The sequence below is a fragment of the Cynocephalus volans genome, chromosome 4 (assembly GCF_027409185.1).
Source record: "Cynocephalus volans isolate mCynVol1 chromosome 4, mCynVol1.pri, whole genome shotgun sequence".
Classification (NCBI taxonomy): Eukaryota; Metazoa; Chordata; class Mammalia; order Dermoptera; family Cynocephalidae; genus Cynocephalus; species Cynocephalus volans.
In genome coordinates, this window is record NC_084463.1 from 114848379 (window position 1) to 114863490 (window position 15112).

Sequence of the window (15112 nt, forward strand, 5' to 3'; positions counted from 1 at the left end):
AAAACAAATGGACCCATATAGACAGATAAGACAAAAGTATATTAGAAGGAGGCTACAACATAGCTGGAATCCCAGAGAGACTCTGGATGCCATTTGTCCATTTACTCTTTCTGTGTGTGTGTGTACACACCTTTAAGCAGAGCTATTATAACTCTGCATTTACCTCCAGGAAGAAAACTTATTAGATATCGAAGCAAACTGCCTAGAGAGAACAAGAGTTACTAGAGTAGGTATTAGTACTCCAGAGTAAATCTTTCTCATTGCAGAAATTTAGCAGATGGCACCCAGTCTGGTCATTCTAAAGCAAAACCTGCTATGTAAAAAGCCCCATCCATATTCATAGAGTTTCTACATATCCTTCCCAAGGGGAGAGACTCAGCAATAAAACATGCAAGTAGATGAAAGTCACATCTGCAATCTAGAATTCCTCTTTTTATATCAAATAACCAAAGATCACCAGACATATGAAATTAACCAGAAGCTTGAAAAGAAAAAGCTAAGATGAGCAGAATAACTGGCCACAGGGGGAAAAGATAATCTAGGGACTAGAAAAGCATTTAATTAAAAAAAAGTATTCTCAGAGACTTTGAAAAAATTTGCATCCATAAAATAAGAACAGGAAACTGAGAAAAAGGAACAAGTTTGAATTCTTAGAAACTAAAAATATGACTGCAGAAGTTTTAAAAAATTAATACAAGCATTGGAAGTAAAAGTCCAGGGAATCTCTCCTTAAATATCTACCCAGACAAGGGTGATAAAGACAAAGGAAAATATGAGATTAAGAAGTTTTAGAACAAACCCAGAATTTGAGGGTAAAGTAATCCCAAAATGATAGCTGTTCATCAGGACTATTTCTTTAAAGAGAAGTGCCTTTTTTTTTTTTTTTTTAAACTAGTGGCTTTGTTTTTTGTAGCATCGGATTTGTTTACTACCTCTACTGGATTTTTTAAAAGTTGGGAATGTTATTTCTTTAAATGAATAATCTTTATTGATCCTTAACTTCTCATTTTTCAGAAAAATTGAGGCGCCCTCTTTAATCTCATGAGTATGACCTAGATATTTTTTAATGCTTCCTCCTGTTTTTTGTGTTTCACAAGGGGACGTTTACATTTGTCAGACTCTTCCTTTGTTTGATCGAAGTCTTTCATATGTCTGATAGGTTTTCTCTTTTTGCTCATATTTATTGAGAGGTATTACTATTTGTTAAGATTCTATCAGTTAGTATTTAACATTACCTTTTCAGATCTTTCCAACTCAGAGGGTGAAAAGTAAGGTTTATGATCAACTAATTTGCATTGTCAATCATAGATGTATTTGTCTGTGGAGAGAAGGAATGGATCTATACCAAGAGAAAGAAGTACCAAAGTGCTTTCACACAAAGTCAAAGGTTGATAGTTTATTGCAGTTCTAAATTAGATGGGGCACTGTTTTTGTTCTCTACTTGTAAGAGCCTGCTGTGGCTTCATTATGTTTTACCGCATGTTTTTCTCACTAAGTTTAAGCTAGGTCTGTTGCTCTATGTGCTACCTTCAAGTAGTCCTCCTAAAGTAGAATTGACATTTGCTTCCTATTGCCCATGATTCTTTCTTGCCTCCACTGAGCTAGAGGAGCTAGTGAGTCAATCAGGGTCCATCAGGGGGGCCCTGCTATTACTATTACTCATCAGGTGGGTTTTTCCTTTTTATGCAGTGATTTAGTTGGCCTTTTCTCAATCCATTCTCATTTTCACCATATCTTTGAAGTTTCCAGTATGGAGATTATATCTATATTCTGATATTGACTCAGATTTTTGCCCCCCTCCATTTTATATTTCTTTGGTAATTTCAAAAGACAATTTGAATGGTGAAGGGATCCTAAACTTACTCATTTCCTTTACTGTGTTTGATCTTTTGTATCTTTTTGTTTTCTTTTCTTCTTCTTTCTTTTTTTTTTTTTTGGTCTCTATTTCATTTAGTTCTGCTCAGATCTTTATTATTTCCTTCTGTCTACTAATTTTGGGGTTGGATTAGGTTGTTTATTTGAGATCTTTCAATTTTTTTGATATAAGCACTTATGGCAATAATCTTCCCTCTTATGATTGCTTTTGCTGTATCCCGTAGGTTTTTATAAGTTTTGCTTGTATTTTCATTTGTGTCAAGGAATTTTTTTATTTCCTACTTTCTTTTTTGACCCATTGGTAATTGAGAAGCATGTTGTTTAATTTCCATGTATTTGTATAGTTTCCAAATTTTCGCTTGTTGATTTCTAGTTTTATTGTAATCTGAAAAACTAGCTGATATGATTTCAGTATTTTTAAATTTGTCGAGACTTGATTTATGGCCTAAAATGTGGCCTATCCTGGAGAATGATTTGTGTGCTGATGAGAGGAATGGATACACTGCAGTTGTCAGATGAAATCTCTGTAAATGTCTGTCAAGTCCATTTGGTCTGAAGTGCTGTTTAAATCTAGCATTTTTGCTAATTTTTGGTCTAGGTAAGCCATGCAATGCTGAGAAAGGCATGTTGGAGTCCCCAACTCTTATTATATTGGGATCTATCTCTCCTTTGGATCCAATAACATTTGCTTTATATATCTGAATGTTCTGATATTGGGGGTGTGTGTGTGTGTGTGTGTGTGTGTGTGTGTGTGTGTGTGTGTGTATGATTGTCATATCTTCTTGCTGCATTAATCTGTTTTTCATTATATAATGTTCTTCTTTGTCACTTTTTATAGTTCTTGGCTTGAACTCTTTTATCTGATATAAGTTATCTACTCTTGTTTGTTTCTGGTTTCCATTTATGTGGACTATCTTTTTTCATCCCTTCACTATTAGTCTATATGTGTCTGTATTGGTGAAGTGAGTTTCTTTCAGATAGCATATACTTGGATCTAGTTTTTTAGCCTGTTCAGCCAGTCTGTATCTTTTAAGTAGGAAATTTAATCCATTTACATTCAGGATCGTTATTGAATGGTATTTTCTTATTCCTGCCATTTTATTAATTTTTTTATAGTTGTTTTATTTTTTATTTTTTGTTTCTTTCTTCCCTTTTATTATTTGTCTTTGCTGCTTGGTGTTTTTTTCTAGTGATAACATTTTCTTTCTCTTATTTGCATATCTGCTCTATGAATGGTTTTTATTCTTTTTCATGTATTCATGATGATATTTATTGCTCTCTTGATTCCAGATGTAGGATTTCCTTGAGGATTTGTTGGAGGTCTGGTCTTTTGGTAGTAAATTCCTGCAGTTTTTGTTTGTCTGGGAAAGATACTATTTATCCTTCGTTTCTGAAGGATAGCTTTGCTGGGTATAGTATTCTTGCCTTGCAGTTTTTTCTTTTAGCACTTTGAATATATTATCCCATTCTCTTCTGGCCTGTAAGGTTTCTGTTGAGAATTCTGCTGTTAGTCTGATGGGGATTCCCTTATAGGTGACTTGATGCTTTCCTCTTGCTATATTTAGAATTCTTTTTTTGTCTTTGACTTTTGACAGTTTGACTATAATAAGTCTCAGGGAGGTGCTTTTTTGGGTTGAATCCATTTGGGGATCTTTGAGCTTCTTGGATTTGGGAGACCCAATACTTGGGAAGTTTTTGGCTATTATTTCATTAAATAGACTTTCAATACCTTTTCCTTTCTCTTCCCCTTCCAGTATACCCATAATATGGATGTTTGTATGCTTAAGGTTGTCCAGTAGATCTTGTAGGCTTTCTTTATTTTTCATTCTCTTTCTCTCTCTCTCTCTCTTTTTTTTTTTTTTTTTTTTTTTTGGTCTAACTGGGTTAATTCAAAAGGCCTGCTTTCCAGTTCAGAAATTCTTTCTTCTGTTTGTCCTAGCCTGTTGCTTAAGCTCTCAGCTATATTTTTTATTTCATTTAATGAATTCTTCAGACCCAGGATTTCTGCTTGGCTCTTTTTTATGGTTTCTCTTTGTTGAATTTCTTTTTATTATTATTATTTTAATTTATCAATATACAATATAGATGATTTTTGTGTCCCTTTACCAATTCCTCCTTTTCCCGCCTCCCTTTCCTCCCTGCATCAGCATCTTTGTTGAATTTCTCATATAACTCCTGGATTGTTTTTTTTACTTCATTGTGACTTCTATTTTTTCTTGCATTGTGTTGAGTCTCTTTAAGATTGCTGTTTGGTATTCCTCTTCAGGCATTTCACTGGTTTCTTGTTGTTTGGGGTTTGGCATTAGAAAATTGTTGTCTTCTTTTGGGGGTGTCATCTTTCCTTATTTTTTCATGCTTCTCATATCCTTCCATTGATGTCTGGGCATCTGGTGGTGTAGCCATTTCTTTAAATTTTTGGAGTGGTTTTTGAATGGAGAGACTCTTTCTTGTAGAAGTGTTCTATGTTGACAGTCACGTTGGGTGTTTTAGGTTTGGTTCTGGGTCAGTGTGGTAATAGGTGTTGGCTTACTCCCTGCATTCTCTCTGCTTGAATGGGTGGACCCATTGGGTCATGTGGGACTCTGAGCTCCTGGGGAAGGTGGGCATGGATCTAGGTGGTCTGAGCACTTGCCACATGCTCTGGTGGTATGGGTGGACCTGCTGGGTCAGGTTGGCGGGGGGGGGACTCTGAGCTCCCATGGAAGGTGGATATGGATCCATGTGGCCGGCATACTCCCTGCTTGTGCTCTGTTAGTGGGGGGAGTCACTGGATTGAGCAGGGCCCTGAGCTCCTGGGGGTAGGTGGGCATGGATCCAGGCAGCTGGCACACTCCCCCCTAAACATGCTGGGGTAGGCAGGCTCCTTGGGTCAGGCAGGACTCCTTCAGCTCCTGTCCCCAAATGGTAATGTAAAGCAGCAGCCTGAGACTGAGGGGTTTGGGGTGACTCAGGTACTTCCCCTCTGGAAAAATGCAGTCATGTGGGCTCCTGGCAGCTCCTCACACTGGGTTCACTACCCATAAGGGCTTCATAGATACTTTGCAGCCTGATTTGCAGGCATCTGTGGTAGAATGCTTGCCTACCTTGTCCCAGCAGTGCAGTCTTTTCCATCTATGTTGGTCTTGGTCAGGTTCTTCCCCTGTCTTTCTATATTGCTGTCTTGAACATCAGACATATGTTTCCAGATCATGGGGGTTTTCCTCACTGTTTTGCTGGATTCTCTGATTTTCTCCTAGACACTCTACAAGTTACTATCTCCTTGTTGCTTTGGACTTTCTTTGCATTAGGGACAAGGGCTGGCCACTTCTAGTCAGCCATCTTGCCAGCAAAAAATCAAAAACTCATTCCTTTTACTGTGATTGCTAGCTGAGAGTTTATTAAGTCAGCTAGCTTCACAGGGCACTCATTGTACATTGTTTTTTTGAGCTGGCAGTTTAATTATTTATTCCTAACCCAACAATACTATTCTGATAGTTTTATCAGTCTTCATCAGATTTGAGCATAATTTAGTCAAACCACTATTTAATGTAAATTGACCCACTAGGGACTCTTTGAAGCTTACTCTTTGGGATTTATAATGTTTAGAAGTTATATTAAAGTTAGTATTAAATAACTTTATATGGCCCATTGCAAAGTTTAAATCATATCATTGCTTACCTAAATTTAAACATTACTTAAATCTAGGCTATAGCTAATTTTCACAAATAATAAGTAGAACTACTTAAATAAGCTCTAAGAATATGTATCTTGCCTGAGAGCACATCCTATTTTTAATCTGTCCTTCTTTCTTATTAGACAGTAAACTCCACGAAAACAGGAATAGGGTTATTATTTTTATCCACAGCCTTTAGCACAACTTGGCTGTGGAAATTCTTTTAATAATTACTGTGCTTATTTAATAATTTTAAAAATTGTTTAATTTTGAAGGTAGAAGAGGCTTTAGAAATTCTTTACTCCAGTGGTTTTGAATCTGTATCCAAAGTCCTAGAGTATTGAGGAGGCTCCTCAGGGTCTTCCACTGGAGTGAGGTAGAGAATAAGTGAGCAGTTCCATGCCATTTGAACCAGAGGATTTGTGCTTTTACCTGTTTCATACTTCTCTCTTACTCCCAGGCACTGTGTCAGGATGGGAGTACAGGCTATGTCCTTCTCAGACATGAGGGTCTCTAACTTACCTTGGACAGCACTCTGGCTTCCTCCTCTTCAGTCACCCCCACCATAATTCCATGCTTCGCTGAAGAACAGAAATATATACCTAAACCCACTCTAGATCCCTAATGACTTTGTTAACAGAAGTTTTATATGAGAAGGTTTACTGACTGAATGAAGGAGACCTCAAAATATCAACGTATCTCTTGGGAGGCAGCATGGTGTCTGCAAAGAAGAGCAACTTTGGAACAAATAACCCTTTCACTTACTAGCTTTATATGCTGGAAAGAAAGATATACCTTAACCTCTTTGCACCTCAGTCTACTTATTTATGAAATTATCACAACCCCTTTTCATAGGTATTAAAATACTTTGTAAAATGCCATGTATATAGTTGGTACTCATTGTTTGTATTCTTCCAGCCTGCTGCTAACTCTATGAATTATTAAAGCTTAATATCTTTGAGATGCCTTCTTCATTTTTCTTTATTCCTTTTTAGGCAGTTTTGTACAATGACAGATCTGTTCTAGAAAATCATCATGCTGCATCAGCTTGGAATCTATATCTTTCTCGCCCAGAATACAATTTTCTTCTTAATCTTGATCATGTGGAATTCAAGCGCTTTCGTTTCTTAGTCATCGAAGCAATTCTTGCCACAGATCTTAAAAAGCATTTTGATTTCCTTGCTGAATTCAATGCCAAGGTTTGTTATGCAACTATGTGCCTAATTTCAAAAATACAAATCATTGTTGACAGTGTTACTGATAAAAGGTGTTTTTTAATGTGAAGTTAGAATTAATACTAACTCATGAAGTAACAATAAATATCGATATAAAATAATATATATGCCTATATTTTTAAAAATAAAACATTTTTATTGTTATGGTAACATGTTCTAAAATACTACTGCTTGTTGTATTTCCTTTTGACACATAGACTTAATATGTGATTTTCATTCACATAATGACAAGCCAATTAATTATGTCAAAAGATTTCAGGGGCAGGTTTGAGAAAGTCATGCACAGTGCCAAGTAAGGCATTATATGAAATTAAACATGTTTCTAAGAAGCCAGTTTCCTACCTTGCTTCACCCACACCTTCTTTATTTTAGTCATTCTCTAACTGGCTATTGTGGAGGAGAAAGTATCCTCTTCCACTTGAGTATAATTCACTCATTCAACAACTGTTTAGTGGGATTGCCCACTATGAGCAGTCATTGTGCTAGGGAAAAATGAAGAAAGAATAGATCAAAGACTCTCCCCTCAAAGAACTCACATTCACTAGGGGATCAAGATTCACTGCCATAGTATGATAGTGGTACTAATGGTTCTGTCCCTCAGACATCTGGGGTAGAAAAAAGTTGAGAACCACTGCTTTAGATTCCTGAAGGAACAGTGTCCCCTCTTTAGCTAGCAGGAAGCTGCTGTTTTCTTGATGACTTTTGTGACCCAGAAGAAGTTGTACCTTCAGGGTAGGGAAACTAGTAACAAAGGAACACTAATACTAGTACTAGTACTTACCCTGGAAGGGAGACCCCTGTGCATGTTGCTATCATGATATTAACAAAATGCTATAAAAATCAGTGAGAAATTAGGGTGCCTTTAAAATTATTTCATAGTTGTATAGGTCTGTTTACTTTTATTTTTATTTAATAATAAACATTTATTTAAGTGCTTACATCGCCTTTTACAGATGAAAGATCATCTAACCCAGTACTTTTTAATCTGGGTTCCTCCGACTTGACTTTTGTTCTGAAGTCTCTCAGGAAAATGCTACATGAGTGGGGTTGTAGACCTCCCACCCAGTTTCACTCAAAGTGTTTTCTATGGTGGTGTTCTACATAAATTTTCCCTTAACAAAAGGGTTTGGTGCCAGAAAAACAACTATTAGGCTAAAGTCCAAAAGCCATGATCTAGCCCATCCTCTTCATTTTTTACAAAAGGAAATTTGAATTCTTGAAAGGCACACTAATCTGTCTAACCAATAATAATAAAAACATTTATCATTTATTTTAATGTGTTAGTTAATATTTACTTAGCAGTTACTATGAACTAGGTATTTTTTATTATTAATCCTAATGGCAATATGGCTAGGTTGGTATTACTTTTCCTATTTCATAGATGAAGAAAATTATATTCAAATAGGTTAAGTAATTTTTCCAGTGTCACACACTGAGTAAATTACTCCGAGGAAGGATTTGAAACCACTGGGATCAGCGTCTAAGACTTGTGTTCTTTCAACTATATCATGTTGCCTTTCATAGCTAGAGCCAACTTCTCCTTAGCTTCTTAAGTGTTCTTTTTTGAGGTCAAAAAGACAGTTACAATTCTTATATGACTGATAGTACATGTATCTACGTATACTTATTATACATGTATACACATTTAAATTATGATTCTCTAGTAATTATAAATATTCAATATTGAATATCTCTGTAGTAATTATAACTATTGTAGTGATTATAAATCTAAACCCATGGTTGGTTTTATGGTTTTAGAAAGCTATAGTTATAATTACAGTAATACTTCAAAGGGAAATTTAACTCATAGAGGTTTGTGTTATGGCATAAACTGACAAAAGAAGCATTTACTGAAATTTCTTCCTGTCACTTGGACAGGAAACAGTTTTAAGATAATTTGGTAAAAACAAGTAAACAAGACAACTTTAAAAAATTCCTGTGCCCTCAGAACCTAAAGTAATTTTATTTTTCCAAAATAGGCCAATGATGTAAATAGTAATGGTATACTATGGAGTAGTGAAAATGATCGCCTCTTAGTATGTCAGGTGTGCATCAAACTGGCAGATATAAATGGCCCAGCAAAAGTCCGGGACTTGCATTTGAAATGGACAGAAGGCATTGTGAATGAATTTTATGAGCAGGTAAGTTGAAACATAAGATTGGTGGGATTTTTAAGAGCTGCTATGTGATTTGGATAGCAACTTTAAGTATTTGAAGTTTGAGTTGCTTTGACTGAAAAAGGTTAGAAATTGTTGTGTTTACTCTGATTCTTAGTATTTTCTCAGCTCTGTTTGCCTTTGCTGCTAAAAAATAGCTTATTGCCTATCTGGAGTGGTTTGAATGTGCTCTTCAGTCTAGAGATAAGGATAGATTTCAAGGTCCCTTTTAATCCCAAGAATCTATAACCTAGAATAACTTATTGCCAGATGAAGTGGTTTTTAAGTGATTCAGAATGTGCTCAGAATGTATGTAAAGAATATCAACCTATTTTCAACCTTTGCTATAGAAAGGCTACCTACTTTGCCACAGAAACATTAGCTGGGCAAAAGTCCCAGCAGAGAATAAGAAATTAGAGGGCTAGAAATGGGGACAGAGTAGATACTAGTGGTTTTGAAACATATGAGTATGTAAACATGCCTTTTTCTTTTCTCACATCTTTTCAATCTTGGCTTTAAAATAATCTTACCACTTTTCAGAATCTCTGTTATTTTTCATCCAATTTTGAGGCTCCCTACGATGTAAAAGTATACTGAATTCCCTACAAGCCTAACATTATCAAATACATCTTCTTGACTTTGGAATTGCATTCTTTGGGAATCTTTGGTAACCCCAATAATCATCAAAGGTCAAGATTCTACCAAGTGAAGCCTCCTTTGTGACAGGGCTTTCTTACCATGAGCAGAAAATAGTAATGGACTTGAGCCTAAATAACCATGCACACTTACCTAGTATACCTTGTTATCCCAAGATCGTACTGGAAATGTGCAATGTCTTTCACCTCCCTTAGCTAAACATCCCAACAAAATAACGTATACTCTGCTGTTTACAAGTTATACAATGCCATATAGTGTAATCATAGAATACATGAGTATTACAAGATTATTAATCTTTTACTATTCTCTGATACATTTAAACTAAATTATATGTAATTTGGGGTAATAAATGGTTATATTTATCTAATTTGTAAGATTATAATATACAGTTTGCTTATTCCCATCCTCATTTTCAATGATAATTGAAGCCTGCCTTAGAGTTCTCCAGTAGATCTTGTGTTCACAAAAGAAGAATTGTATTCTAAGGAAAATGGCATCTTTATATTATATGTACAAATAGGTAATAAAAAGTAGTGGTATATGTCAATTTTAGAAGACTCACTAATTCAATGAAATAACATTAGAAATCTTCATTTAGACCCATCTTATATAATTATTTTAAAAGATCATAGAATTAATACTTGTTAAACAAACTTGGCACCCATGCCTGAAGTTGAATTCTGGCTCCTCTTCCTTATCAGCAGTGTGACCTTGGGTAAGTTACTTAACCTCTCTGTGCCTGTTTCCTTGTTACTAAAATAGGAATAAAGATGGTACCTACCTCATAAGGTTGCTGTGAGGATTAAATAAGTTAATATATGTAAAGTTCTTGGAATAGTTACTAACACATAAGTGCTCAGTAAATATTAGCTATTATAATTCCAGATCTATTACTAAAAATTATATAATGTTATCTCAGTTTCACTTAATCTTTCTAGGTTTCATTATTCATATCCAAGGAAGAAAGTGTCACCTGAAATGCTCTCACATAGGAAAGTCCTAATCATCCTTCATTAGAACTGTTAAACTTCCTTCTCATTCTGGTTATGCTATTAAACCTTGTTCAGATGTGGATACTGAATTCTAACCTTGCCCAACCTTTTTTCTTTTCATTATCCTAATTATACTATCTTTATACTCCTGTAGTCATTTAAGTGCCAAGGGCTTGGTAAAACCTGGAGTACCTTTGTGAAACTGCAGAGGCCTACAATTGGATAAAGCCAGTTGTTTTTTGAAAATATTGTTTTCTTATAGAAAATAAAACAATTGAAAACTTTTAATCATAGGACAGTTAACCACTGGGAGAGTTTCTGGGGGTTTCCTCAGGGTTATGTTGGCTCAACACAGATAGATACTGCATGCCTGCAGAATTTGTGCATTGTGGGGAGTAATTCATTCTCAACCAGTTCAGACACTAGGACTAAAATGTTAATAGTACCATTTGGAGAATGCTCAGCACTGTGCTAAACATTTTACATACATTGCCTGTCATCCTCATAGCGGCCCTATTCAAATTTTACACCTGACAAAACTGGGCACAGAGCTTGCCAAACATCTCACACTTAGTAAGTGGACAAAGCAGATTTTAAAACCATACTACTTGATGTAGGATTGGGCAAATGAATAAAGACCCCAAAAGCACAGACAACAAAAGAAAAAATAAACAAATGGGATTATATCAAACTAGAAAGCTTCTGCACAGCAAAGGAAATAATCAACAGAGTGAAAAGACAACCTACAGAGTGGGAGAAAATATTTGCGAGCTATGCATCCAACAAGGGATTAATATCCAGAATATACAAGGAGCTCAAACAACTTAACAGTAAAAAACCAAATAATCCAATTAAAAAATAGGCAAAGAAGTTCAATAGACATTTTCAAAGGAGGACATACAAATGGCCAACAGGTAGATGAAAAAATGCTCACTGTCACTAATCATCAGGGAAATGCAAATCAAAACCACACTGAAATATTATCTCATCCCAGTTACACTGGCCAATATCGAAAAGACAGAGAATAAGAAATGCTAGTGAGGATGCAGAGAAAGGGGAACCTTTCTGCACTGTTGGTGGGACTGTAAATTAGTACAGCCATTATGCAGAACAGTATAGAGGTTCCTTAAACAACTACAGATCAAACTACCATATGATACAGCAATCCTACTGGGTATATATCCAAAGAATGGAAATCATCAGGACGAAGGGATACCTGCACTCCCGTGTTTATTGCAGCTCTCTTTTCAATAGCCAGACTAAGGAACCAACCTAAGTTTCCATTGATAGATGGCTGGATAAGGAAAATGTGGTATATGTACACAATGGAATACTACACTGCCATAAAAAAGAATGGAATTCTGCCATTTGCAGCAACATGGATGAACCTGGAGAAAAGTATGCTAAGTGAAACAACCCAGGTGCAAAAAGAAAAATACTGCATGTCCTCACTCATAAATGGGAGCTGAATTCATGAATAAACAACAAGAAAGAGAGGTGGGGAGGGTAAGAGAGAGAGGGAGAGAGAGAAAGAAACAATAGTCACAGTAATATGTTGAACTCTTAGAAGGAGAGAACAGAACTGTGGTTACTAGAGGTGGAAAGGGGGAGTGCAAGGGGAGAGGAAGAGGATGTAAAGAGAAATTGGTTAATGGACACAAAGAATGATTAGGTATTGTAATGGTGAATAAGCTAACTATCTTGATTTGACCATCACACATTGTATACAACTATTGATAGTCAACTTTGTACCCACAAATACGTATAATTTTTTTAAAAAAGGTTTAAAAAACCCTAAATTTCAACAAGGTACAGGAAAACAAAAACCAAACAAACCAAAAACCACACATCTGTCTGATCTCGGATTGTGCTTTCTAGAACCCTAGAAGCTACAGTGGGAAGGTTTCAGAGGGCAGGCAGATGGGGCTCTGGGCCCAGAATCCTCACCTCAACCATAGTAGCTCTACTTTTGTTTTACACATTGGGTTTTCTGATTTAGATTCATTAGAAGGGTCTGCTGATAAAAAAAAAAAAAAAAGAGGGAGAGGGTGTTGAAAAGTACTTGCAAAATTCAGCTGTGTAGTTGTGCATTTGAGGTACAACAACAAAAATGTTTCTATTATGCCTCTCCCCATAGGAGACAGAGAATCCATATTTCACATTATAGGATTTTGTAGATTGTTAGTAAAATTGCTGATAATTATTTTTAAAAGATGTATATTTTTCTTGTTAACTGTATCATCCATACTGGTTGATGTGGACAGAATGTTTAGGACTTCTCAAATATTAGAGAAATTCTTACATTTGAACTTATAGAGTAATTAGATTCGTTAATGTTCCTTCATAAAAAATATTTTGATGTAGACTATGTTTATTAAAAAAAACAACATAATTTTAACAGCAAAGCTCAGTTGTTTTTTCATTGGTTAAAAACATACTTTTCTTTTAAAAATGCTTAGGGAGATGAAGAAGCAAGTCTTGGCCTGCCCATCAGTCCCTTCATGGATCGTTCTTCTCCTCAACTAGCAAAACTCCAAGAATCTTTTATCACCCACATTGTGGGTCCCCTGTGTAACTCCTATGATGCTGCTGGTTTGCTACCGGGTCAGTGGGTAGAAGCAGAAGAGGATGATGATAGTGAAAGTGGTGATGATGAAGGTGGTGAAGAATTAGATACAGAGGATGAAGAAATGGAAGACAATCTAAATCCTAGTAAGAATACAGGGATATTATAATTTGTTTGACGTTATTAACTGCAAGTGTCCATTTGATTTGGATTTGGATCTTTGTTTCTCAGTTACAGATTCAGCAGTCATAACTTGAGCAACTACTGTCTAAATGTTCAGATTCAATAGTCACATTTTGAGTAACTGCAGATTTTAAAACCACACTGCTTGATGTAGGACTGGCAAAGACTTTATGAATAAGACCTCAGAAACACAGACAACAAAAGAAAAAATAAATGGGATTATATCAAACTAATCTGGGTACTCTGCTAATACTGTCACACAATGAACATTCTTATTTAATGAAAGTATTGTCTCTTGAGGTATTGTCTTCTAGCCAGTGCTCTTCAGCAGGCTCCACCTGTGCACACATGACAGGGCTGTCACCACATCTGAACAAAAGTGTGGTGGGTGGGTCCTAGTGACTAGTCCTCCTTCATCTCACCCTTCTCAGATACCACCCCCAACCCCACCAGGCAGCGGAGGAGCAGCTGCTAATCTGCCCTTTACATAGACTTGGGAATTGTATCAAAACACTGGGAGAAGGAAACCTTACATTCCCTGGCTCTAAAAAGAGAGCCAAGTTTTGTGGCATTATGAATTTGTTACCAAATTATAGTGACGTATTTTTCTATATAAGATAATGAGTATAAATGGAAAATGAAAAAAAAAAAATTGCCACCTTTGTAATAGTAAATGAAATCAGTTACTCTTTATTTTAAAGTAGAATTTAAATTATACCTATCTAGGTTTTTTGTTGTTTTTTAAGTATACTATAAATCAGAACAGATTGGATGAATACAAAGAACCTCCCCACTGACACGCACATGCCTTGTATTTGCAATTAGTATAGCAAAGAGTAATCTTATGCCATTACCATCTTGGTGTCAATTTGGGAAGGTTGACTGGCATCTAAAATTGAATTATATTCACCGAAATCTTAGTAATTGTGTTTAATTCAACACATAAAAGGACATTAAAATGTTGATTTTTAACTTTGGATTGTTATTTTCATTTGAAATTTCAGCACTCACCTCCTGTCCCCCTCATTTCCACCCAGTCTTCTCTAATCCCCTTCTTTTTGTTTGTCTAGGTCTTTCCACTAGAATGTGAGCTCCATAGTGCAGGGATTATTTTTATCTTACTGTTTACTCTTATAACTGCAGTGCTTAGATAAGTACCTGGAATATAGTAGGCACTTAAATATTTATTGAATGATTGAATAATATTGCTATGATTAGAATGTTTGTTTTAAATTTCACAGGACCACAAAGAAGGAAAGGCAGACGGCGAATATTTTGTCAGCTCATGCACCACCTCACCGAAAACCACAAGATATGGAAGGAAATCATAGAGAAAGAAGAAAAATGTAAAGTTGATGGAAATAAACTGCAGGTGGAGAATTCCTCCTTACCTCAAACAGATGAAATTCAGGTCATTGAAGAAGCAGATGAAGAGGAAGAGCGACAGTTTGAATAAAAGAAAAGTCATATTGAAGAAGCCCAGAGGGCTGTGTGCAGGGTGAGAAATCATTGCCTAGTGTTCACCATTCTGACTTTCACCTGACCGTTCCCATGTGGACAGGCCTTAATACTGTGAGAGGATTCTTGCTGTGCTGGCAATTTCCATTCCTTTGCACTTTCACCACATGAACTAGAAAATTATTCTTAGAGCTAGGCTTGATATAACTAATGTTGCAAAGACTTACTTAAAGCCTTCACTGTTGTGTAAATACTTTGTCATAAAGCTGCTTTGCTGAGCTCTTATTTTTCATGTTGGGGGGATAGTGATAACTAAAAACTCAAGTGACTTCAGTTTC

At 35.9% G+C, this 15112-nt stretch overlaps 1 protein-coding gene across 1 annotated transcript in view; it reads left to right on the plus strand.

Annotated features, from left to right (window-relative positions):
• The window catches only part of PDE3B (phosphodiesterase 3B), a 202326-nt gene extending 187554 nt beyond the window's left edge, over positions 1 to 14772 (plus strand). Inside the window, exons 13-16 of the mRNA XM_063095336.1 lie at positions 6523 to 6726; positions 8742 to 8903; positions 13027 to 13279; positions 14558 to 14772. Of these exons, the coding sequence (XP_062951406.1) occupies positions 6523 to 6726; positions 8742 to 8903; positions 13027 to 13279; positions 14558 to 14772 (834 nt within the window). The remainder of the gene's footprint in view (positions 1 to 6522; positions 6727 to 8741; positions 8904 to 13026; positions 13280 to 14557) is intronic.
• Positions 14773 to 15112: the final 340 nt, after the last annotated feature.